This window comes from Acanthopagrus latus, chromosome 7 (assembly GCF_904848185.1).
Source record: "Acanthopagrus latus isolate v.2019 chromosome 7, fAcaLat1.1, whole genome shotgun sequence".
NCBI lineage: Eukaryota > Metazoa > Chordata > Actinopteri > Spariformes > Sparidae > Acanthopagrus > Acanthopagrus latus.
The window spans coordinates 17,944,512-17,970,803 of NC_051045.1; the positions used below are offsets into that span (position 1 = coordinate 17,944,512).

A 26,292-nucleotide genomic window follows, 5' to 3' on the forward strand; every position below is an offset into this window, starting at 1 on the left:
AACGTGCTGCATTTTTTGTGAAGATTAAAATGGACATTGTCTTAATCATTCATCTTATCTGATTGATACAAATGTGCTAGGTGGTTTCCATCACATTGATGGTGTAATGACAGATCAGCCTCTATTTTTTTCTCTGTCCTCGCCAACTGATCAAAACCTCCTCCCTCCCTTCACGTGTTGTCTTTTTTAACCTCTCCCCAGGAGAGCTTAACTTCAGAGTTGTTCCCCTCAAAGCCGTCATTAAACCCAGACAGTGGAGGAGTTCTAAGACCTGTTGTCCAACAGCTCCTCACGTCATGTCAGCTTTTGGGGGGTTCAAGCCACCATATCACATAAAAGGGTTAACAGTTACTCCCAGAGGGCGCTTGGCAAACACGCTTGGCCTGCACTCAAGCAAAAGCCTGGATGTTTGTAAATCTGGCTGCTCTTTTTAGCCTCGCCAAAACATTTGTGTGTGTGTGTTAACTCTCACACTCTCACTAACATATGCAAGTGCCCAACTTACGTATGCTCAGCTAACCAAGCAGCTGGTTGATTACGTGCTGTGTGTTTTGTAGATGTCACAGGTGAACCCTGCCCTGTTCAACGCCATGAACCTGAAGACAGAGCTGGAGGCAGGCCAGGGCAGCAACGCTGCAGAGGCAGCACAGTATCTGAACCGACTCCTGAAGAGGCCCACGCCAGAAAAACCCACTGAGATCTGGAGGACATACCTCCGCAGGTATGAAACGCGCAGCACACTTGACTCATTTCATTTTAATAGTGAGAAAACAGTCAGAGAGTCTTACAGTACAGTAAATAGAAGGCCTTTCCCTGTAAATACAATTCCTCACATACTGTATGACTGGAAACCCCCTGAAACATAAAGAATCTGGTCGTGCAGGAACTTGAAATGACTTGCAGAACAGTGGATATACAACGTTTACTGCCAGAGTTAAACCAGATGTCCTCTTAGCATTTGTTGTTCACTGAGAAACCAGTATATTTACTTCATTATCTATGTTAAGGTTTGACACAGACGACTTCTGTGAGGCTCAGTGTGACTTCCTTCAGAAAGTGCACTTTCACTGCCTTGTAGAGGACTGTGGCGCACTCTTCAGCACGGTGGATGGGGCCATAAAACATGCAAAGTGAGTGTAAAATTGTCTCATTATCAGAAATTGAAAAAATAAAAGAGGATGGTTTCTATAAAAATGAGCTTCCATCTTGTTTTTCAGCTTCCACCTGCGCGCCACCATGAAAGTGAAGTCGGAGCCTCAGTTTGGTGAGGGCAAGGACTCTGGTGAGGGGAACCCGCTGCAGCCTGCTGCCCCCGTCTCTATGGCCAACAATCCCACTATGGATGTGGCTCACCTCACCTCCTCTGGTGGCTATAGCTCCCCTCCTCCCTCCTTGCTGGCCTGGAAGCAGCTGACTGGCAGCATCCCTCAGATGTCGGCCTCGATGCCCAACCTGCCGGCCAACTCCCCTCTGGCCACCACCTCCCTGGAGAACGCTAAGCCACAAGTCAAACCTGGTTTCCTGCAGTTCCAGGAAAAGTAGGAGTGACATTTATTTGTGTCTTATTACATCACATTAGAATTTTTTTTTATTTTGCTCTTTGGGCCAAGTTTTTATTAAACTGTGTCTTCCATGTTTATTCATCTAGTGATCCCTGTTTGGCTACTGACTGTAAGTACTCAAACAAGTTCCACTTCCACTGCTTGTTTGGGAATTGCAAGTATGTGTGCAAGACGTCTGGCAAGGCAGAGTCCCACTGTTTGGACCACATCAACCCCAACAACAACCTGGTCAACATCCGTGACCAGTTCTCCTACTACTCTCTCCAGTGTCTCTGTCCCAACCAGGTGAGTGTGCGGCTTGATAACTCAGCCAGGAGCTGAATCACCTACTGTCACCCCCCAGAGTTTTCTAAGCATGAAGTATGCTATCTATTAGACCAGTGTTTGAGGTTATTTGACTCAAGGCTTTCACAACCGCTGCTCCCCGTCTTCCATCTTTGCTGAAAAAGACAGTCGACTCACCCCAGTAATGCCTGTTTATATGTCAATGATGTCATTTTGACTGCCGCATTCTCCTCTCAGAAAAGGCCAATTTAGCTGATATTACCCAATAAATCATTGTCACTTGCACAGTAAACAAGGCTGTCTGGAATAGGGCAAAAATCAGGGGAATGCTTCGCAAATGAAACCTAAATGGCAGCCCCTGCCTGCTCTCATGAGCCCGTATTTGGAAAACCGTTTAAATGAATTCATTAATGTGTCGAAAATCACCCCTCTCACAAAAAGTCCCCCCGTCTCCCTCCTCCTCCTCCCTCCTCCCTTTAGTCTCCATCTCCTGAACTGAGCAGATCTTATTTGGCCCAGTCCTTTGGGATCTGAGCCTCACAAACAGATGGTGGTGTACAGACATGTTAGAAAGGAGGGGTGTTTGTGGGAAGCCTCGGAAAAAAAGCTATCATACTTAGAAATGTAGGATGTTCCAAATGACCAGAAAGGAAAACACTGTGAGGTGTTGATTATGTTTTTGTTCGGCATTCACTTTAACTTTGCTCACAAAGAAACATCAAATATTGTTAATCAGCTCCTTTGGCTTTCAAACATTTACCACGTTTGACTCATGAAATTGGAAATTATGTGCCTCTCCTGCAGCACTGCGAGTTCAGAATGAGGGGCCACTATCACTGTCTGCGGCCCGGCTGCTACTTTGTCACCAACATCACCACTAAGCTGCCGTGGCACGTCAAGAAGCACGAGAAGGCGGAGCGCCGTGCCGCCAACGGCTTCAAATATTTCACCAAGAGGGAGGAGTGTGGAAGGCTGGGTAAGGAAAAATACTTCTGATCCTGTTTAAGTTTTTTAGCTTTTTGTCTTTGCCTCCTCATCATCCCACATGTCTTAACACACCGCTTTTGATATTTTACAAGGAGAGAAGAGTAGATCAAAGGTGTTAAATTGAGAAAGATGTGGATTGATTTTCAGTAGCTGTTGCAAGAGGATATTCTTTGTGTTTACAAAGGGAGAGAGACCAGTGTTGGCAAACACAGTGTCGTGCCGTTTGAGTTGTTTAAGAGGCATGAAACAAGTCTGCCTCATAGGTTTTGTTGCTGCGTTTTGCATATTCACAATGGCACTTCAAGTCCCAAAGGTAGTCTTGCCTGTACTATATGAGCAATAACGTCAAAGGGGGCAATCACATCCAGGTTGTTTTCTTCTTCCTTTTGCCCCTGTCAGAAATGAGCAATTAGGTTTGTGTTTGTTAATTATCCGGCTTGTCTGGTTTAGCCTGTTTGTGTTCTGAAGCTGCGCCTCACAGCCACCGCTGCCATCACACAGAAATGAATTAAAAGTGATCTGTTTTTTTCAGGCGGTTACACAAGCTTTTCAGAACGCAGAAACAAAGCAAACAAAAACAGGCCCTAAACAGCTGTTTTTTGTCCCCAGCCTGATCTGCCAACTGTATTGTTCAGGCTGGAAGAGGGGGGGGACAGAAAGGATTACCATCGGTAGCTCTCGAGTCATAAAGAATTGATGGGTTGCCAGTATCCATGGCAGCAACATTAAACTGAACACCGCTGATGATGTTACCTGGTTTCTGTCTCACAAAGGGCCCTCCGTGTCACGGGGGTTACTGTTATTTGCTCAACTTTGCGTGTTTAAAACGTTGTGTGTGCAAAAGCTATTTGATGACACAGACGTGTTGTGCTCTTAAACTGGGTGCCATGGTTACTGACATGCAAGCACCTGCCCAGCATGTTACTCTTTCAATTATTTCTGCCTGCTTTTATATAATGGTATTTGATTAACAGACACAAAACGGAACATTCATTTAATTTGAAATCATAAAGCAATTAGAGCCAGACTGGTTAAAACAGGAGAAAGAACAGAAGAATATGGAGCAGACAGCAGCACAATGGAGAACAAAAGGAAAAAATGACAATGGAGATACTTTGAAAAATGAATTTAATATGGTAATAATTGTATATTTACTTTGGTTTGCAGGGGTGTGTGCATTATTGGCCCACAGAAAATGAGAATTTATTTATGTAAATTCCTAATTGAATAAAGCATGTCAGTGTAATAAAAGAGCTCCACAGGTTCGGTGCACAGAAGCCTTGACTTGCTCAGTGTGACACTGAAGTGATCTAATATTCCTCCTACATGTACACTCTGAAACACTTTGAAACCCGATCTCTCTTTTGTCAGAGCTATATCATGAAATTAAAAAAACCTAAAAATATTTCACTTTGTGTTTGATCTAATCACGACACCGTCTCACTGATGATATTGCGTTCATTGCAGTCGCTGCTCTCAGAGACAAATTAATCTGCGAACGGAGAGTTTACAACTGTTACTGGTTTTTCTTTTCACAGGTTGTAAGTATAACCAAGTCAACAGCCACTTTCACTGCATCCGCGCGGGTTGCCAGTTCTCCTTCCTGCTCAAGCACCAGATGACCTCACATGCACGCAAACACATGAGGCGGATGCTGGGGAAGAACTTTGACAGAGTCCCATCGCAGGTACAAACACACAAATGGTGACATCTGACACATGTCGTTATGGAAAGGGTAATTATCTGAAAATACGTGCGGAACACCGCGGTGAGGTAAAACAGGTGTTGAATGTTTTATTGAAACATATTCCAACAAAGCTGCACACCGTTTTACAGAGAGATAAAACAGTGATTTGTGCAGTGTAGATGTTTGACTCTAATTTTCTTTTTTTAAGGCTCAGTGATTTTGTTTTTGTCAGTTCTCGCCCGAAAAATACCCAAATGTTCAAAAAGAAACAGAAACATTTAAATGGATTTTCACCCAAATGTTGTGTTTTCGCCGACACACATCATTTTAGTGTGGTTTCTGCTGCGAAAAGATTATTTAAAAAAAAAGGGTTGTCTTCCAAGAAGCACTGCGCAGGAAATCTTCTGGTTATAGAAAGTGAAAATAAAAATGAGAAGATAAAAAAAGAGCTAACCTGAAGTCTTTCACTGCAAAATGTATTTTTGAGAAGATTCTCACTTTTATTTAAAAAGATTTTTATTACACATTTAAAAAAAACAAATCTGATTACCACAAGTTTTCTTTGTATTTCATCTCAAAAATGATCAGGCCCACTTATTAAATGTTAAAAGTCAAAGTAATTGTGATGTACACTGTGTACCTAGTTTGGTTGTTTCTTTAAATCGTGCTTCGTGCTCTGTGAGTCATATTCTGGTAAAAGAGTAATGAGTTCATTGAGTGTAAAAAAAAAAAAAAACAAACAGTACCGTTCATATCCTGTTATACCAGTCAACGACAAATCACTCATCACATTCTTTAATGAATTTTTGACGCTAAAGGAGTGTTCTCCGTTTCCCACCTTAAACTCCACAGTACGTCCTGTACTGTACGTGAATTTCAACATGTGGATTTTCTAGTTCTGTCTGTTCTTTTTTCCATTTTGAAGCCTTTACACAATGACGTGCGGGTTTCATTCTTTCAGAATACTTCTGAGTCTTGAGAAATTCTTGGTCATATGCCAAGTGACAACACCTGCATTAATGACACACTATATCCATGGATGCTTGTTTGTTTCTGATGTCCCTTTACATTGATGATTATTTTGTTTCCCAGGTGATGCCACTCGGTCAGAGGTCAGATGAGATGCAGCATGGGGCTGGTATGATGTCTGGGCCTTTAGGCAGCCAGCCTGGTATCAACTCCAGCTTCTCCTCCAGCATGATGGATGAGACTGACGATTACATGGACTACATGGGAGGAGGGGGCAGCCCCTTGGGTCTTTCCTCTGAGTCCTCCAACCAGGACCGGAGCTGCACCAGCACACCTGTAGGCAACGATGGCTCTCCAGCAGGTGAGAATACGACAAAGTGTCGGCATGAAGAGCTTTTAATACAGTTCAGTCTAACGGGTGAATAATGCAATACCAGTGACATTCAGCATCGTACATCATGCGTCACTCATCTACCTTACTCAGAAAACCAGCAACTTGTCATTTCATACATTCTTCAATCATGTATTTCATGATTTAGTGGTTTGATCAATAGAACAATGAGACATCAGTCATATTATACGAGGCTGATGACAATGCTGTATTCTTATGTTCTGAGTCGAGGACAGGATCTTTTGCAGTTTGCCTGGTCATCCTCATAAAACATCCATTTTGTACATCAGTAGTTTGAGTTATTGCACTGTGTGTAGCTTATTACATTTTCCTTTGGCCAGAGATCATCCCTGTGGCTTTATGTCTACTTTAGCACTTTTAGCAGGGTGGATAGGACAGGAAAGGAGAGGCAGCCTCTTTCCCCTCAAACTTACTGAATAAATGGGTTCTCTCTCCTGCTTTTTTCTAAATCTGAGCCTGCCTGTGATTTTCACATTTCTCCACGTGTTGCCAGTATTATCCACTACTCTCATCATTGTTGTTTTGGCTGGTGTTTGGGTTACTTGTCTTGAATGGGCCTCATTTTGTATCATTCTCTTATCTTTTATCTTTCCCCTTTTACCTCCCATCCCTCTGTGTGCGTGTGTGTGTGTGTGTGTGTGCGCATGTGATTTGGCCCTTGTTTTTGTGTGTGTGTGTGTGTGTGTGTGTGTGTGTGTGTGTGTGTGTGCCGATCTGTGTGTCTCTTCCCCTCTTGTCTGTCCTTCACCCTCTCTGGTCAACCTGTCTCTCCAGGACAAGGCTGCCCCGCCACCACTTCTGCTCCTACCACCCCTGCTGACACTAGCGCTACCCAAAATGCACCTCCTTCTTCCCCTCCTCCACCGCCACCTCTTCCTCCTCTCTCCGCTCCTCAGCCTGGCCTCCAGTCCCAGGCCCCATCCCTCTCTCCTGCTCTCCTCCGACCTCCTCTCCCCTCACTCCCATACCTCCTCTCTCCATCCTGTCTGTCATACTCTCTGCTCAGCGCCTCTCTGGGAGCCACTCGGAGTGTTGTCATGCCAACCAACACACCAGCTTTCAGCCCCATCATTGCCACTCCGTCTCCGGTTAAAAATGACGTCCCTATAGTTCAGGATGCTGCAGGTACTTATCCCCGGCGCAAACCAACACTGCAGCTGTCAGGATTTAACTGAACTGTGTGATTCAACTTTCTCTGTGGAAGAAAATAAAAGTGGCTTTCCAGCATGCAACATTTGTTAAGTACTGATGAAACGTGCATGCTTACTGACCCTGAACAGTGACAGAACAAATGTGTAATAATCTCCTGCACCATTGTGTGTGAGTTCACTTTGAGTATGATGAGGATTTAGAGATAGAGCAGTAAATTTGGCACCTGAAGTATGAAGCCTGGGCCTTGTTTAGCTTCCATTAACAAGGCTGCATCAGCAGCCTCTTATTTTAATCACGCCTCAAGTTTTATCGAGGCCCACTGCTTCCTGTCTTGCAGAACAGGGATCACATCATTAGCAGTGACCCCAGGGTGTTGCAAAAGGTGGGTGCCCCTCATAAAACAACATGGAGATAAGAGGGTCGGTTAAGACCCACAGCTCCGCCTCTGTTTGGAGGCTGGAGACACCCTGTAAAAGTGTCATGTTCCAAAGTCAATCTATCATTTTCCCCCTCCTTTAATCATTCTGGGAATTAGGAATAGAAAACTGTGTGGCTCTCTGTGCTTACTCAGCTGTGAACCACTTTTGGCTGAGTAAGGTTGCACATTAGAGTTAAAAGTAAGGCGGTCGCACAGTGTAATTTGCTTGTAGTTTGTGGATTTTACTTTGTGAATAGACTGATTGTTCATTAATGTGCTTCTTTCCTTTCTTTCAGGCAACACCATCTCCATTCCCACAGCCACGGGTTCAAAGAAGCGCTTCTGGATCATCGAGGACATGTCACCGTACGGCAAGCGCCGCAAGACCGCCTCATCGCGTAAGATGCTGGATGAGGGCATGATGCTGGAGGGCTTCCGCCGCTATGACCTGTACGAGAACTGCAAGGACTCGGGCTGCCAGTTTTCTCTGAAGGTGACCCACTACCACTGCACACGTGAGAACTGTGGCTACAAGTTCTGTGGCCGCACCCACATGTACAAGCACGCGCAGCACCATGACCGCGTGGACAACCTGGTCCTGGACGACTTCAAGCGATTCAAATCCTCCCTCAGCTGCAACTTCACTGACTGCCAGTTTTCGGGCAACAGCACCCACTTCCACTGTCTGCGCTGCGGCTTCCGCTGCACCGACAGCACCAAGGTGACAGCCCACCGCAAGCACCACGGCAAGCAAGATGTGATCAGCGCCGCCGGCTTCTGCCAGTTCAGCTCCAGCGTTGATTGTGAGGTTCCCGACTGCAAATATAAGCTCAAGTGCTCGCACTTCCACTGCACCTTCCCTGAGTGCAAGCACACGGTGGTGGGCATGTCCCAGATGGACTCCCACAAGAGAAAGCATGAGAAGCAGGAGCGTGGCGAGCTGCCGTCAGTGTCGCCCCAACAGGAAGCAGTTCACCACCTGGGAGGAGGTGTGTCCGTGGTCCCTCCAGTCTCCATGAGTCTTTCAACTTCCTCACCTGGAGGCCTCCACGGGTTGTCCCACACCATCAACAGCAGCGCTCGCTCCATGCTCTACCCAACAGGTGGCATGGTGTCTGAGTACAACCACCCATACCCACCATCCTCCCTCAGCCTGGACAGCTCCCTCAACCTGAGCACCGACACCAGCAGCTCCCTGTTCTTCCTCAAGAACGCAGCCGGTCTGGGTCTCAGCGACTCACTGGACCTCAGCAAGAAGATGCACCACGAGGCAGCGCGGCCTGGCCACAACGCCACGCCCCCGCTGGGCCTGCAAGCACCTCAGGACGACACCACGGGAACGTCTGGAGAGGCCGAGGATGACCTGTCACCAGAGGAGGAGGCGCATGCTGAGGAGGAGGAAGAAGAGGAGGAGGAGGAGGAGGAGGAGGCAGAGGAGGATCTCAACACTGACTCGAATGACGATTCGACGGCGGAGCCATATGGCGAAAAGGACAATGGCGAGAGTTTCGATGCTTCCGTTAACCACACTGATACTTCCCAACTGGAAAAGCCAGACGTTGACCCATGAAAAGAAAGAGAGCTGCGAGTGACTGTAGGAACTGAAGAAAAACCCTGTGTACTTTGAACAAACAAAAATGAAAAGGGGCGTCATTTATCATGTTTAGAGACTTCAGATGACAACAAAAAAACAACAACAGCGTGGAGAAAATGACGGCCCAAAATGATTTATTATGATGTTTACAAGATGACCAACATTATTAATTCAATTATGCATTAAGAAAATATGAACGGAGACACACAGAATTAGGCCCTGTTTTACACACAGGGCAGCAATGTAAAGCATTTTACTACACATCAGTCTTTTTGTGTGTGCGTGCATGTTTGACTTTAATTTATTTTTATTTTTTTCACTTTTTTGTGTGTGGATAAAAAAACAAAAACGTCAGAAAAACAAAAAACAAATCTCTCTATATAACTATATATGTAAGTGTGTGTGTGAACGATGATATACAAAAAGGAAATTGCTGGCTCAGGCGACGTGAACTGCAGGGCCGAGGAGACACAGAAAAAAAAGGGATGTGAATCACTAAGGGGAAACAGGACGTGTTCAAACATTTTGATCTTTTATTTTTTCTGTATTAATATTATTATTATTATTATTATTAATTAATATTATTACTAGACACTGAGAAGACAGGGGAGTGACATTGTGCTCATTCCACTGCTCTCAGATGTTCTTCTTTGTTCTCAACAACATGTGGAATTGACCAGTAAACGTGCGGTCAGTCTCTCAGCTGCAGTCTCAACAGTTCTCTCTGACATTCTGCTAGAAAAATGTTTCGACTAGCACCAAAAACCAAGCTCAGCCCTTGTAATTTAACCCCCCCCCCCCCCCCCCCCATCCGCGGAGGAATCAAGTTTGTGTGTGGATAGTGCACTTTTATATTAGCTGACCATGATGATAAACGATGACGATGATGATAGATAACTCATAAGCATATTTAAAGATATTTTTGTTACCATTTGCATCTTTGCATTACAATGTCGTTTTGTTGTGTTGTTAGTCAGAAGCATATCGATCTGTAAGCAAGGCGAGGTCGTGATTAACGGCCGACGAGCCCGGTTGAGGAGTCCGAGGAGCGGGAGGCGTGTGTGAGTGTGTGTGTGGGGGGGTGGGGTGGAGGTCAGACTGACCAGAGGAAACGATGAGTCACTCAGATGCAGCGAGGAGGATGACAGAGGAAGCGTCAGGGAGTGTGTTTTATGTTGAAAATATACAGACCGAAAAATGTCTCAACGGCATTTTGTTTTCCATTCACTATGGCTGTGGTTGAGCTCCTGTTGTAACGGTTTTTATTTAATATTTATGTGACCTTCCAATGAGAAATTTTTAGGGTGTTATTGCACTTTTTAGGTTCATTTTTACCGTCTGAAAAAAAATATGATATATATCTTTTAACAGGGAATTTGCTTTAAAGATGTTGTTTTAGTTCACTTTTGCTTTAATGCACAAATAGATGTTAGTGTGACAAAGAACTGTCGTTCTGTGATTTATTTAAAGACTGGTTTTTATTTTGCTTCTGTGATTGGACAGTTTGAAAAAAAAATGCAAAAGCGGGCGCGCCAGAAAAAAAAAAAAAAGACGCCCTGATAAGAAACACTAATACGGACTGTGATTTTTGTTAAATTAATTCTGAGGAAGTTCATGGCAATTCTCACTTACTGTAGTACTAAATTATAAATCTGTCAAAGCCACCCTCTGGTTTATATTGAGCGAATATGTACGACCGAGAAGTTGACACACTGATCATGAGTTATCTCCTGAGCTTGGCATTGGAAATAAAATGATCATAATATAGGGAATAATAATGTGTGTAGATGATATTCCTCCAGATATTGTTTTGAGAAGAAAAAAAAAAAGGTTGTACAGTATTTTCCTCTGTAAAAAAATAACTATATATGAACAAAATGCTCTTTGATGAACAGCTTCCTTTAAAAAGAAAACCGTTAAAAGGAGAAATGAATAATAAAAAGTTAAAAATTCAAATAGCCTCATCATAGTTTGCTTGTGTGCGTGACCTTTTTTTTTTAATCACCCCAGATCTTTTGGAAAAAAGTTGTTCATACTGTAGCGTTGGCAGATTCCGTTATGATACAACATGATGCAGTATATTTTATTTCTTTTTTCCAAACGATGTCAGAAGCTCAAACAAAAAATACACTGATTTGAATTCATTCATCGATGTTTCTGTTTTATTTAACAAGTCGTTTTAATTCATTGTCAATTTTCTATGTGTGTGCTTTGGTGTTTTTTTTTGTTTGTTTGTTTTTTTGGTCTCCTCATTAATTGAGATTCTTGGGTTATTTGCTTTGCTGTGGGCATGCCTCGTTCACAGACTGAACTGTCTCCCGGGACAACGCAGAGGCGACATTTGTTTTGTTTTCCCATCATTTGCTGAGGTAACTGTAGGGGCTGGGAGATGTCGTGCACTTGAATTCAGTTTGTGTGTGTGTGTGTGTGTGTGTGTGTGCGTGTGTGTCAGAGGGTGTAAAATAGGAGGATTTGTAAAAAGTTGAAAATAAAGAAACTATAAATATTATAACAATACCCATGTAGTGGTTGGTAGTGCTTCAGCCCGCGGCCACGTGTGGAGGGGGAAAGGTGCTGCTGGAGGACAGCAGGGCAAAAGGTCACAGCAGCGACCTCTCTGTCTCTTTTTTTATCTGTCAGTGACACTACTGAAGTGTATGTGAGAGAGAGAGAGTGTGTGTGTGTGTGCGTGTCTCCGCCTGAGAGAGACAGATAGGCCACGGCTGTAAGAACACAGACCTGTGGCTCCGTCCCAGCTGCTCAGAGCTTCGATTCATATTTCATGACCTTGTGCGTCTTTTCCCTGCTTTGTTTCCGCGTTATATCCAACTGGGGCACTTTCTCTGTCACAGAATTTGAAGAAAACACAACAACAAAAAAACAAAAAAACATCTGCATTCATGCAGGTAGAGGAATCAACAATATTTGTTGCTGGGGTTGCCCGTTGTTTCATGCTTTGACATTCTGGTGTGAGAACAGGATCAGAGGCGAGGACCATTAGGGAGATTTAGAGGCCTGCTACTGCTAACAAGATGGCTCTCTGCTCTCTTGCTCAGTGTTAGTGGGGCACATTTATTTTTTTTTGTTCAGTTTTTCCCTTTCCTTTTTTTTTTTTGCCTTGAGCCATGTGCTGGGTTCTCCTCCCACTCCCTCATGTCACCCAGTGGCCAGTGTGCTGGTTCTGTCTGTCCCCTCGTCTGCAGCTGTTCCTGTCCTTCCTCCTTCTCTTCCTTGTGATGTTTTTTTTTTTTTTAATAAAAAAAGAAGACAAAAAAAAAAAAAAAAAACACGGGGTAAAGGCATCACCATCTGTCAGCCAGCTGGCATCCTGTATATAATCTACCAGAAAAAAAAAAAGAATAAACATGAAAATTATATTACACAAAAACCAGACGGAAACGACCTCCAAATCCTGCATAGGCTGCTGCCGAAACGACAGATCATTTTACTGTTTTAATTAACAGAGCAAAAAGGATGGTATAAAAAAGTGGCGGGGAAATAAACTGAGATGTATTTCCACTGCTGGAAAAATGTAATACGAATGCCGCCTGCTTACTGCAGCATAGTGGATACACAGAGCAACATTTTAGACTTTGTAAAATATATTGCACTTTTGGACTAAAAGCCATCTCCCGTTAGCGTTCAATTTGGCGAGATTCATGAGACATTTTATATGAACGTAGACAATGAAGCAATTTTTTAAAAAGTCTCTACTTGAATTTGTTGCCCTCAGCACTACTATTCATTCTTGTCGTGTTGCTTATTTCCACTTGGATACAGTGCTGTTCATCCTCATTGTGCTATATTTATGTTTTTCTTCTGTTTCTGCATGTCTTATGCAAAGATTGAGCTTTTCACTCAGTGAAATAAAAACGTACTGAACGACTTTAGGCCTGTTTTCAGATGTCTTTTTCAATGTCTGTAGAAGAGAACGACACATCCTTCCCACCTTTTCACAAAAAACGCCTCTTGAGTCGTGCGTATCTTAAGAGGGAGGTGGGTGCGCATGCATCGCTGACACGCGGTCGGTTGATGTGCCAGGAACAGGTTGAGTGAGACTGTGGAGAGGCGACAGTCGGGGCTGGGAACACACACGACAGGTGTGCAGTGCATATGTGGTCACATGATGCCTATAAGGCAGATTAGGGCCCAAACAGATGAAGCGCTGCTTAATGGCAGCTTTTATTAAGTTCACAAAGCGTGGAGGGAGGGGGTGAACAGAGGAAAAGCAGGTGGCTGGGCCTGTGCACTCCTAGATGAAGACAGATATTGTACAGTGGAGTCTGAAGAGGGTAGCCACTGTGGAAGGATTTATGAAGATTTGCCCGCCCTGGACTCACCGCCCGCCTCTTCCTGAATCCTGCAGTAATAGCCAGAGAGGGAGAGCTGGAAAAGCTCCGGGAGAAAAATGTGCCAGAGAGTGTGATCACATAAGATGAGATGAAATAGTACCTGCGTGTACAGTCGGCCACTGCTGCAACAAAGACTACAAGGATCCACTGGAATAGAGACAAATTGAACAGTATTCATACACAACACGATATAATGCACAACTGAAAAATATTTCAGATGAGATGGTAAAAACTAAAGAAACAACAATATATAAGGGGCAAAAACATCATCACATAAACAAAACTGGGTTTCAAAGAGTGTGGAGACATTAAGACGTGCACTGAAAGAAAGTGTTTACATAAATAGTGGATATTCAACCAAAGATGGATGAAGATTACATTCTTTTTTGGGAGGCAGTGGGCTGCAGATGAGGCCGACAGAAAAAAAGCTAATAATGTGTGCAGTCATTATCACTATATTGTGATGTGAGGTGCGATATTGGCTGAAAAAAAATAAACAAAGCTGCTCCAGATGATCGGAACAGTCGTTCGGGGACGCACGCTCTGATTGGCTGAGTGTGTTTGGACTGTATGTACTTTATAGTGTGACGGCTGCCAACATGACGGAGCACCTTCAGCCGTCTTTGTTCGGGCCTGAGACACAGATACTTCAGTCAGATGTGATGTTGATAACACCGTTCAGTTTAGTCCAAGCCTCTCTGCAGCAACTGCCTCCGGGCACACACCTCTCAATAAAACAGGCTGTTCACCAGTTTGTCAAACCGCCTGTCTCCCCCTCAGTCCTGTTGATGCTCCCTGACACATGATTTTAGCATTTTATAGGAGGGATGATAGATTGTGGCAGAGTATTTCAGTAATAACTGGGTGGAGTTTGTCAGACCTGAGTGGAAAATGTGAATGTAATTAAAAGAAGTATGTGGCGCTAGCACACAAACTCACTGTACAAACAACAGATATACAGAAGTTGGCATGTAGCCGGTGAACACAGTGGAGCATTTAGCAGCTAAAGAGATGGATATTTCATTCAGGAGATGGAAAAAAAAAAAGGGTGAATATCAGACTTACCCACCCGAATGAAAGCTAATTTTGCTCTGTATCTTCTGTCTAAACAGGAAACAGTTTGATAACAAGTCCATATGTGATAATATGTTACTGATAATATGTTCTGCCCCCATGTGGCAACAAATAAACCTTTAAAAAAAAAACATGAATGACAACAGAATGAATTTTTTTGACTACTTCGCTCCTTGAATATGAGATTTGCACCTGGACATGGAGGCCCCACTCAGCCTAGCTTATAATTTGCCCAGTGGCCACAAGTGGTATTGCAGCCAACAGTTTTTCCTTGCGGACCCAAAAGCATTTCCCCCATGAAGCGCTGTCATATACCATCATCATCTAAACAGATGCTAAAGTCAAATCAGTTTGACTTTAGCTGACAACAGAACAGTTTTTGACCTTTAAAACCAGCTAATGCCAACGTTAAAACTTGTGGTTATGATTGGCAACAGAAAGCTCTGATATATCTTCTACTTTAATAAAGACGCCTTTTGTCAGTCAGTCCACTCTTATTTGGGCCTAGATTAAGGCTAGGTGCTTGGCTCTATTGTCAGGTCACATTTATGTATTTTAAATCCTCACACAACCAAGTCTGTAATCACATTTCTTAATGAACAAAGTAATGATGAATAATGTTAACTCATGAAATGCTCAGATACACTCAGAACTGTGGGACTTGTGTAGTCAGTGAATCAGAGCTCTTATTTGGCTCCACCAGTTGATGTTTAACTCATCCAGTGAGATTATTTTTACCCTGAATGTGGAGAGAAAAGTTTTTATAACTAAACCGTGAAGCTGCCCAGCTCAACACCGCAGAAAATGAGGCTGTGGCCACAAGTAGGAAAAGCCTTTTACATAAAATGAATGACCTGCCGTCTCGCGTATCCCATCTTTATCATCAGACACAGTCTGGCTGGGTGCTGATAGGCCCCACAGGTACACAGTATATCATGTATCACGGGGATATGACATGGCCGCATTGCTCATTTTACTGCTTCATTGGCCCATTTATAGTTTACATTTTTGGATGAGATGTTTCCCTCGTCTCTCTCAGCACTCCGCCACAGTTGCCCCCTCTCTTTAAATCCCGTGCCCTTTGCAATAGATGTTCATTTATCTATTTTTGCATGTGTATGGGCTTATTTTGGAAAGACCTCAGTCACACGGCAGAAAAGGGGGCTGTGTGAAAAAAGCCGCTTTGCCATTGGTAGCAGCTGTTGCTGCTGAGACACCTCAGAGGAAATGGAGAATTGGACACACACTCATCCAATTTGCCATTAACAAGACCTTATTGGATGCAGGGCCATAGGAACATGCGGCTTTGCCTTATGTGGCTCTGTTTAGATATGCTGCTGCTCTTCTCCCAACGTGCGCGACTGCCGTACGCGGCGGTGTTGGCATCTCGCAAAGTGCGGCGCACGTAGTGATCTCAGGACTCTTAGCAGACATTCAGCTGCAGGCAAGGTGCCCGGTGTTGCTTCATGTGGTAACCGAATAACAAAGCAATTATCGCGAGAAGGGTTTCTACCCGGCGACGACACAGAAAAGAGTGTAACTTTGAGAGCATTAACAAACAGTTACAGTAACCAAATAATAGTTTCCACGCCTATTAAAGCCACTCGTAGGAAAGTCTGAGTTTGTAACTCGAGATGAGTTTCAGACATCAAACACCAAAGCTGGACGACAAAGATCTGCAAAAAACAAGAGATTTCCGCTCCGTTTTATATTTTCCACATTTAAATCCAACCACACTCAGAGAAGTAGGCTGTTGTCAAGCTTTTCAACATAGCAACCGGGCGCCTGGTCAGACGAGTATTGACTTCATCCTCCTCCGAATACACAAATATATAATTATCTTTTAAAGATCCTGTGCCTCATAAAGCCCAGACAGACTTCTGTATACGCTCAGCAGGTTTTCGATCATAGATTCCCCTCTTGTGCAACACCTGTATGCCTCGTTTCTGGCTCGGTTACTTCTTTTTTTTCTTTTTTTCTCTCTCTCTCTGTCTCTCCCTCATTTTTCCATAAACACACCTCACATTCTTTAGTGTATCTGCAAATCTTTGTCTTTCAACACATTTTCTCTCTCTTACGACATAAAGATAACAAAGCATTCTTCTCACAGTTTTAGCTGGAACATTCAGTTGGTGAAAACAAACAAGCGGCGGCGCGGCGTGGTCATTAACGTCAAAAACCTGAAAAACTGGATTCAAGCGCGGCCGGTTCACACAGAGAAGAAGTCGAGCGAGCGTCCGGAAACTGCTGATCAGATCTTCATGGTAATGAGCCCCCATCACATTTTATTTTCTCTTTGATAAAACGTCTGTCTTCTTTTTTTTCGTTGTTGTTGACGTTTCTGTTTTCATCTCCACCAAGTGCGTTCGAGGTCGGAGATGCTCATCGTGGCTTCACAAGAAACATTAAAATCAGTGAAAGCTAATATTTGTTTTAAAAGATGTTATCACAGATGTGAGGCTGCTGTAGGTCACTACAGGCTGCGGCGTTTTCTTGAGAGACACTTCAGCACTTTAGATTATGAGTTTGACCTTTAGATGAAGTTTTCCTGGAACATGAAAATTCATTATTTCAACACACTTGACTAGAAGTCCTCTAGATGAGACAATACGTCAGGCACTTAACACCTTTTTTTTAATACATGTTGATGGACGTTCGATTCCTCAGTGGGAAGTTGTTGAGTCAAAAAGTGAGCGATTACTGTGCTGAGTGTGAAAGAAACAGTTCCTGTATTTCTGCGAGCTGTGTTTGAAGTGAACACATTCTCACAAAGGGGGGGGCAGTGAGTGTACTGTTACACGGGTGTAGATGTTATTTGGTAAACACGCAGTTGTCGTCTTACAAACACAAACAGAATCCAGTGGAAAGATTAGCGCCAGGGCCCTTTTAAACAGCTTGTGAAAAATGAGCCTCCCGTCAGCCCCGCTACATAAATGTTTACGGAGAAATACCAAACATTGTGTTCTATTTGTTTTACTCTGCCTCAAGTTTGCCCATTGCCGTAGATTACTCATCCCCCAGAGTTAAACACCACTTTGCCAGCGGGAACAAACAACTAGTAGCAGACAGCGACCAGAAACAAGTGCACAAAGTGGTCGATCCAGGCTGGCCCGTCGCCACGCCGCCATCGCCCTCCGCTTTTTTGCAGAATCGGACCAGAGGTTTCTGGTGTCGAGTGTGAGCGTTGCATCACTTTGTGAGTCTTCATCCAAAAGGAGAGAAAAAAAGAAGAAGAGGAAGAAGAAAAATCTAATGGCCCGGCGCTCTCTCAGAAGTAATTCTCATTCCACTTGAATTGCCACAGTGCAGCGCTGCTAAACTGGCAAGTGAGGCCTGCTGCTGCTTTCTTGGCAAACGGAGAATTCTTAAGTGCTAAGCTGTAAATTTGCTTAATTTGACGGGAGTCCGAGGGGGAATGGGATCGTTTTCTTTCAGGGAAAAAGCCTGGCATATTGGCTGACAATAAGCTGGAATGGTCCAACATGGTGTTTCTGCTCGGCGATGATGGCTGGAACACACAACGGACAGCGTTTGACAGAGCTGTAAAACCGTTTGACTCTGGCAGCGGCGCTTGTATGACTCACTCTTATGTTAATGCTGCGGAGAAAACGATGCTTCTCTCCCGAAGCACATTAAAGGGGTTTGCCTGTTTACGTGTACAGGGAAGTTGGTGTTTACTGCTTGACTCTGTCTCTCTGTCTCTCTCTCTCTCTCTCTCTCTCACACACACACACACACACACACACACACACACACACACACACACACACACATACACACACACACCTGTTAATAATCTGCGTTAATGAATTCCTCACGTGCACATCTTATCTCGTTTACATGATGGGATGCAGGAAGTGTCACTCAGTTAATCTGTGACTTTCAACGAGGAACAGTTACGGGTCACATAGGAGAAAAAAAAAAGATGAAGTTTTGGTCACAAATGTGGAACCAAAACAGAAAAAGTTTCTTTTTTACACGTGGGAACAGGTCAGTGGTGTTCTGCCGACTCATCAGATAGCAGAACAGCTACTGTCATGAAGAAGAAAAGATTTTCTTGCTGATTAAATTAGTGGTCAAAATATTTGGCAGCCTCTTAGAATAAGTTAATCCAAAATTGGGTCAATATCTATTCACCCTCGGACTGATGGAGAGTCGAGTGAAGTTTCTTAGTCTACTCAACATTTATGGAGCTTCACAGTACAACAGTGTTGCAGTAGTACTGAAGTAGGTGGGGACTTAAAAAGGTATCCAAAAAATAAAACTAATCTGAGTCTATGGAATCCCTGAATCCAAAATTGATATGAAAACGTGTTAGACTTGCACCCAGTTCAGACGGGCTGCATGCCAACGCTTTTAGCTTAACAGCTACAGTTTTGACGCATAAACAGAGCAAATAATGTCTCACTAATTGTCAATCTGGGATCTAAGGGCTTCCGGAGACTTGGATTGCATCTAGTGAGCTGTATGGAGCCATTTTTTTGTTGTCTTTCAGTCGTTTTCTTTTTTTTATGTTTTAAAACAAGTCCCCATCTACTTCAGTTGTTTAGGGAGAGCAATGCAAGTCTGTTTCGCCGTGAAGCTCCAGAAATGTTTTGTGGAATGTGAAACCTGACATAATCACAATCAGGTGAGTCTAAATGTTTCATTTTATGGGGAATGTGTCCTTTAATTCACTTCCTGATATTCTCAGCATCTATAACTTAACTGCATGCACGGACTGTTTTTTTTTTTTTTATTTTTTTTTTTATGTACTTTATCCCATTATATCAACACACTTGCCTTGTTCTGGACAGTTTTTAATTAGAATTTGGTAAAAACTAATTCTCAAACTCAGGTTTTCAGTCATTTTGTTCCATGCTGAACTTTGCAGATACTAATCAAGCACTGATGGGTGAATCATTCCCAAAACGCACGTTAGACTAGTTAGCTTTGGTCAAACAATCATTACTCATACTGATTTTGCAAGAGAAACCAAGTAAAAAAAAAGAAACAAACATCTCTTCTGACCTTAAAAAGGAAATTTCTTCAGGTAGTTCTGATATGAATATAAAGCAAAAGATATTAATGTCACTCCTCCAGCGTGGACGGCAGACGCCGGGTGGGAACAAAGACCAACTTGACATGCGTGGGCTGAACAGAAATGTGACAACTGTGGCATTTGAAAGACAAGCATGTGGTGAAGACCTTAAGCGGGTTGAAGTTTTTGAGTACGGTCTCTGGTTGGTCACACAGTCACAGAACTGTTGCCATACATTTAAAATTAAAGCGTTACAATCAGCGTTATTTCTGTAGAATGACTCCTGAACAACAGCAGCCCCACGCCCTCATGAACATCACGAGCGCCTTTAAAAAAGACCGGTTTCAGTATCACAGCTGTGACCTTCATAAAAACAGAGCTGGGCAACAGGTGGGCATCATGTGTGTGCTAATCTTCCACATTATGGTTGTTGATAACAGACACTGCACAGCCCCGCTCGGTTAAAACTCAGTAATTTAATATGGAATACATCAGCAATGTGATATTTGTAGCATGGAAGAAGCAAAGGTTGGGAAGATTCTGCTGATGCTAATAATAGAAAACGTCCATCATTCACTGCGGGCTTCTGTTACCAGAAGAATTCTGTGAGTGCCGCTGACCCTCCAAAACAAGACATTGGGTGTCCACTGAGGGATTTTGGGATTATTTTTTTTCACCCGCTCTCCTCCTCACTCAGGGCATGAAAATGTGGGTTGTATTTCGCTGTGACAATCCATGCCAACTTTGGAGGACAGGGTCGGTGAATGTCCGGCCTCCCCCTTCTCCACAGACGCGTATTCATGGAGGGTGAAAGTTTGAACCTCTGGGCAGCTACAAGAAGACGTGATTCAGTGACTTCAGCTAGAAAGCTACAGAATCTGGCCTGGTGAATCTTAAGATCATTTCTTGTGTGAATATTCTGGGTCTTCGAACTGAAAATGGTTACCAGAGACCTTCCAAATCAGTTAAAAATGTGAATTAGTTGTGCGAACAGTCAAAGAAACTAGGTTTTGACTGGTAGCTGTTCAGCAAACACTGAGACGTTTCCTCTGACAAAGTAGAAATCCTGAATATGTCTCCAGATTGACATTTATAATGAAACTAGACTAGCTGATCTGCTGTAAGACTACTTTTAATTAGTTTTGTGGAATTCTATCTTGTACAACATGTTAGCTCCTGAGGTGAGGCCCTACTGGCAGCTACAGACATGGGTTGGGTTTAACGACTAGTGAGAATAACAACTGTTTATATCAAAAAATGGTGGCTCCTGAAGAGGTTAGCGTAAATGCAGCTATAGTATCAGTGCTGTCAGAACTGGCATTAGCATTAGCCACCTGTCAAATTCCTATTCAAAACAAATAGGGGCAGCATATGACCAGAGTAGCAGCTAACTGCTGCTAACTGTGGCACAACATGAAAACTTATTTAATTACATGCTGGTGATTATTTTTTGTTAATTTTTGAATGTTTTCAAGAAGAAAATCTTACATGTTTGCCCTTGAAATCTGTGTCTCTGTGCAGTGTCACAGTCGCTAACATGCCTGCGGACTTGTTTATGTACATGTTCTATGAGGTGAATAGCTGTGCTAAGGGAATGTGAGGTCCGTTGTGGATACAAAAAGCCATGGAGAGGACAGCTGTTGGACCCTCTGTACTCCTTTATTTTCTTCTTCTTTTTCTTCCCCATTACCCCCCTCTCCTGCCCGCCTGGTCACGAGCATGCTTCAGGTGTTCCACAGTCAGGCCCTGTGATTAGTCTAATTTGCACAAACGCTGGCGAGCGCCGCACCTGTTGCCCCTGCGCTGCCTGCAGCCGTGGTGCCTCAGCAGGCTGACAGGCCTTCCCTTGAATAATCCAATCTCTTCGCAACGGCGTCGCTGCTCTCCACCAGCGCTGGACAAGGACATTCGTTTTTTTCCTGCCTTTTGTCTCCCTTCGTGTTCTCATGGCCACCACGCTCTTGATGGCTCATTATTGGACCATTCATAAATATTGCCAGCCAGTACCCACCTCCCTGTTTGTTACAGCCTGCTGCCGCCTTCCCTTAACTGCTCCTCACCAGTGCCTTCCTTTACCTGCCAATAAGGTGAGCAGAGCTTTCCTTCAGGTTCAAAAGAGGCCCCACAGCCTTCCACATGACAGCCCTCCAGTATCCACACACTCCATTTGGATTTGAAACAGCGCCAGGAGAAAATCAAGTGACACAGGCCACACAGAGTGGGAGGGTGGGAGGGAGGGAATGTGATCCCACTTGATTGTTGAGAGTTTATATAGCGAGTGATGACAAAGTGCTTTATGACTTTGCAGTGTTCGCTGGGCCCTGCGATTGAAGCCTTATACAGGCAAAGCCCCCTGGTGACCTTGGCTTGTCAAATGTTCTCATTTTCACCAGGAAGGAGCCAGTGTTCAGCGGCTGCTCAGAACTGGTAAGCTGCTTTTAGAGAGACAGCAGCTGAGAGCTTTTGGAGGTGACCCATGCTTCCTTACTTTCACTGCTGAAAGCTCTTGAGGAAAGGCATCAGTCAGAACAGGGTTTAGGCCTGCTGACCCACTGAAGTACAAGCCTACGGAGAGCATAAAGCCATGAATATTTTCCTCAAAACTGACGGTGTGTTCAAACTACCAGTGACAAAGCTTCAGGCCACAAGTCATTATTATAAGGAAGCCGGCGATATGAGGCTACAAAGCGGCATTGGACACTTGATGCTGCATGATGGACATGACATGGAACAAATCAAAAGGAAACTGGCTCCGACTTTCAACAGTGACTCGATGGCAATGTAGCTCACCAGGCGTGACCATTTTGTTTGTCAGTCGCAATGTGAATGTTTACATGACTACAGCCTAGCATACTTGCTGGCATAAGTTTTCACTAGCCTACCTGTAACACAAGACCATGAATGCCACCATGAATGTCAACCTCATGGTGGCACAGGAGGAAAAGTCGGGAGATCACCAAAGTGACAAGGACACATCATCCAGGAACCATGGGACAACATTTTGTCCAATGCATCCATCAGGTAGTGAGATATTTAACATAACAGATTGAAGAGTTTGACTTGGTATAGAGTCTGAGATTCATTCTCGAGGCACTGAAAATGTCTGTACAACATTTAATGGCAATCCATCCAATAGTTGTAGAGATAAATCTGTCCGAACCAAAGTGGTGGACTGACTGGTGATTTTGTTCCCCGCAGCCACACTCAAGACCCAAAAGTATAGAAAATTTAGGAGAAACTAAATGGTAAGAGAGCATCTTGAAAGACGGTTAACAGGTTTTCACAGCAGATGGTGATAGCATCAGTCCAAAGGTGGAATCCCGAGGAGTAAAAGGATATTTCCAGAGGGGCAAAGCAACCGGTGGAGTTCCACAGGCCTTGTCACACATCAAGTATTACATCAGATTGCTCCCAGCTGCATGCCACATGCATCTTATCTCACAGGGAAGAGGAAGGAGACGCATTTCTTCCTCAGGCCTCCTCTTAGTGCATTGTCCGCGACCTTTCCTATGCAAATTTTTTTTTTTTTTACAGGACACTTCCCCCTGGAGAGAGATGACTGGCTGCCATGTCGGTTGGAGCTTCATGCCTCAGGAACCACACAAATGCTGCTGCTGGGATGTTGAACTATCCTGCAAGCAAAAGCTGGACCAGGATCAACTCTCAAGGACTCAAGAAGGAGTTTTAAATGAGTAGAGATGATGTGTGTACGGTGCAGACAGAGTCATGTTAGCCCTCTGACTGGCTGCGATGGGCTAACAACCCTTGCATTGATCCAAGGAGACACTCAGCCCTCTAACCTGCTGAGTGCTCAGTTCCAGTGAACAATGGAGTTCAGAGCGCGTCGATACACCACCCTATTGAGTGCTCTCCGTTTAGCAGCAAGATTGATGAGGTTAAGGCTCCCAACCGGGGAGCCAAATGGTGTCAAAACCAAGGTGTTGCTTTGGACAAACAATCCCTCACTGCCCTGCCACACTGAGAGGCGCTGGTTACTGGCTAACACACCAGCTTTACCCCTGGAAGTGTGCTCACACAAGGCACAAGGTTTTTCCAAGAGGGTACGCAGACTGCGGAGGCGATGTTTGTTAAGACTTTTAAAATGTAGATGAGAATATGAGGTTAGGATAGATGGTGCTTTCTGGACAGGAATGTGCTGCAAATCCCCCAAGACACTAAATGATGTACAAGTGGATTTATTACAGTGGGTCCCTATAAATCTAAGGTTGGCCTGAACTCCAGGGAGAGGTTAATGGATTACAAAGGGATGTGGTATCGAACCTCAGAGAAGTTTATACACCTCATCAATATGTGAAACGCTATTGATCATTCAGACCTTGATAAATTAAATTCATGCACTTGATAATGCACGGCAATATTCAGAATGCCCCGGATGAGGAAAAATGGGCCTTTTCCGCCCAGCTTTTTTTTTTTTTTTTTTAGGTTGAGGATCTATGGAGGGCCCGTGTATTGACAAGACGCTAGAGAATTGCATATTAAGAGAACAAACTGTGGGCGTGTGATTTGAGCTGTGCTGTCAACGCCGGGAACCTTGTGGAGTTATCAGCAATCCTACCGGTGCGAGCAGCAGCCACCGATTTATGTTCAGATTTTTAATTACAAATAAAAAAGCTGAGATTCTGCAGATGGTTTCTTCGCCTCACATTTTGCCACTAAATATGGAGCATGAGGTGGTACACATTCACTTTATAAAGGGAGACAAACTGTCCGTAGCTGTGATTTTATTCAGTATGGATCTCAAAATTTCAGACTGCAGGAAGACTAGATGACGTCGCGGCTAATAGGGGACACTGATGAACTAATATCTCACAGGGTGCGCTCCCTGAATGTCGCATCTTGACTAAATCGAAAGCAGCATCCAATAGCTCATGTAAGAGATGTTCACCAAACATTCTTGTGTAACACATTTGCTGACCGGTCCACAGTTGACTTGAATTTTGGGTAATGATGGTGCACCATTTAGCAAGTGAGGAGAGAAAGTTAAGTGAAAAGTCCAACCATGCATCTCCCGTACGACTTGTTTTAGGAGTGCAATGTTACTCATTGTTACAGTGAGCCAATATACCATCTTAGATTATGAATATTTTTTGTATCGTGATATGACATAATTCCTGGTTTCACGGCAGCGGTACAGTAAAGGGATGTAATTTGTATTTACTCACTTAGTCATTATATCCACATTGCTGATGTTCATTCATCAACGATCTAATTGTGTTAGTATTATCTTTCCGACAACTGTACTGAAATATCAATTAAGAAGTGCGGCCTGTTTCATCAAAATATTGTTATATTTATGCATCTATGAAGTGTTTTTGAGAACATTTGAAAATATCTTGGTATATATTGTATATATATGGCCCCAAAAATATTGTGATATTATTTCAAGGCCACATCGTCCGGCTCTAATTCATACACAAAGATGCCCTGATTGTTCTGTGGCACATCTGTATCAAACAATATTTACCTCACGATTAGCTTGTTGGCAAATGTTGAATGGTTGTTTCATGATGTGTGTTTGAATGTGTGCTCATAGGGGGTTAGATAATGTAAGGAAGGGCAGATATACGTATAAATAAAAACAGGAGGAAAATAAATAAATATTGGCCTTAGCTACCAGACAGAATGTTATTTCAAACATCTTATCTGTTTCAGCCCAGATTTGTACTATCATGGCAATACCTGTGTATAATGTCTGTATACGGTGGTCTTATAAAAGCCACTTTGATACATGTAACTGTACTGAACCATTAGCAGCTCTGGTATAACTCACCTACACCATAAGCTCTTTGCTCGAAGTACGGTTATAATGTTTTTCTTCCTGGAATGACAAAGAACATCTTCAACTTCTGAAAGTCTGACGATGACACGTCCTCAAAGTCAAAACAGATTCAGGCAACAACACGGCTGTTCTCTGGCTCCGCCTCAGGCCAGCTGTGACACTGCTGGACCTACGGCTGGTAACAAAATTAAAGCTTAGCAAAGCACTTTCTACATTTTGCATCGATTTAGCAAATCTGTATTTTGGTTGGAGCATTACAACCTCACAGGAAACAGAAACACTGTGGTGACAACCATAGCTTACCTTCTGTCTCTGCAACCATTCTCTCTTCTCATTATCCCTGTCTGTCTCACTCTGCCTCTGAAAAAAAATAACCTTTAAAAAAATAATAATGTAAGCATAACCGTGCTATCTTCAACATCTTCAGTGTACTCTAAATCAAATAGGAACCCCTGCTTTAAAAGGAAACACTCCCACGACAGAAACCAGAAGATTGACAATCCGCCTACAGAAATAAACAAATCTTCACACATACAATGTAAAACTATGTCACTTACTCATTTCCAGAGAGAAAGCTGAAGAAAAGCTGAAAGTCCCTGCCCCATCATGCTTTCTGAAAACTCAGTAAAGGATGATTCATGGTTCTACACACAGTATACACACAAGTACTGTAGTATTCTCATGTGTAGCTGGTCTTACAGGGTAGTCTGCAGCTGGTTGAGAGATTTGGCATTAAAAAAAACAAGCTCTTGAACCACAATGATTAATCAGACACTTTGACCTATAAATGGTTGTAGAATTCACAGGCCTTCAGATGGTGAAACAGCACTGATGTTACAACAGAAGCTCCCAGTTTGATTTTATTATTACCAAACAGAACATAGAAACGTTACTAGATACTAGTGTTACAGGCACACACCCACATTCACACAAACATATCGGAATGAGATTAAAAACAAGGACAAAATCTGCACTCAAAG

The 26,292-nt window shown here is 43.4% G+C and overlaps 1 protein-coding gene and 1 long non-coding RNA gene across 6 annotated transcripts in view; one reads left to right on the top strand and one right to left on the bottom strand.

Annotated features, from left to right (window-relative positions):
* casz1 (castor zinc finger 1) overlaps window positions 1-11,022 on the top strand; it is a 76,527-nt gene extending 65,505 nt beyond the window's left edge. For 3 of the 5 annotated variants that reach the window (XM_037103309.1, XM_037103308.1, XM_037103307.1), the window contains exons 11-19: window positions 558-721; window positions 1,008-1,130; window positions 1,218-1,538; window positions 1,649-1,847; window positions 2,652-2,823; window positions 4,373-4,521; window positions 5,614-5,851; window positions 6,677-7,027; window positions 7,769-11,022. In XM_037103309.1, coding sequence (XP_036959204.1) covers window positions 558-721; window positions 1,008-1,130; window positions 1,218-1,538; window positions 1,649-1,847; window positions 2,652-2,823; window positions 4,373-4,521; window positions 5,614-5,851; window positions 6,677-7,027; window positions 7,769-9,042 — 2,991 coding nt within the window. In that variant the 3' untranslated portion in view covers window positions 9,043-11,022. The remainder of the gene's footprint in view (window positions 1-557; window positions 722-1,007; window positions 1,131-1,217; window positions 1,539-1,648; window positions 1,848-2,651; window positions 2,824-4,372; window positions 4,522-5,613; window positions 5,852-6,676; window positions 7,028-7,768) is intronic. The other 2 variants (XM_037103310.1, XM_037103311.1) reach the window with 1 other exon arrangement.
* A 14,331-nt stretch (window positions 11,023-25,353) lies between these two features.
* LOC119023379 lies at window positions 25,354-26,008 on the bottom strand. Its single transcript, XR_005076249.1, has 3 exons — window positions 25,870-26,008; window positions 25,616-25,672; window positions 25,354-25,487 (listed from the first exon to the last, which is right to left on the bottom strand). It is a non-coding gene; the product is annotated as an uncharacterized LOC119023379 (long non-coding RNA).
* Window positions 26,009-26,292: the final 284 nt, after the last annotated feature.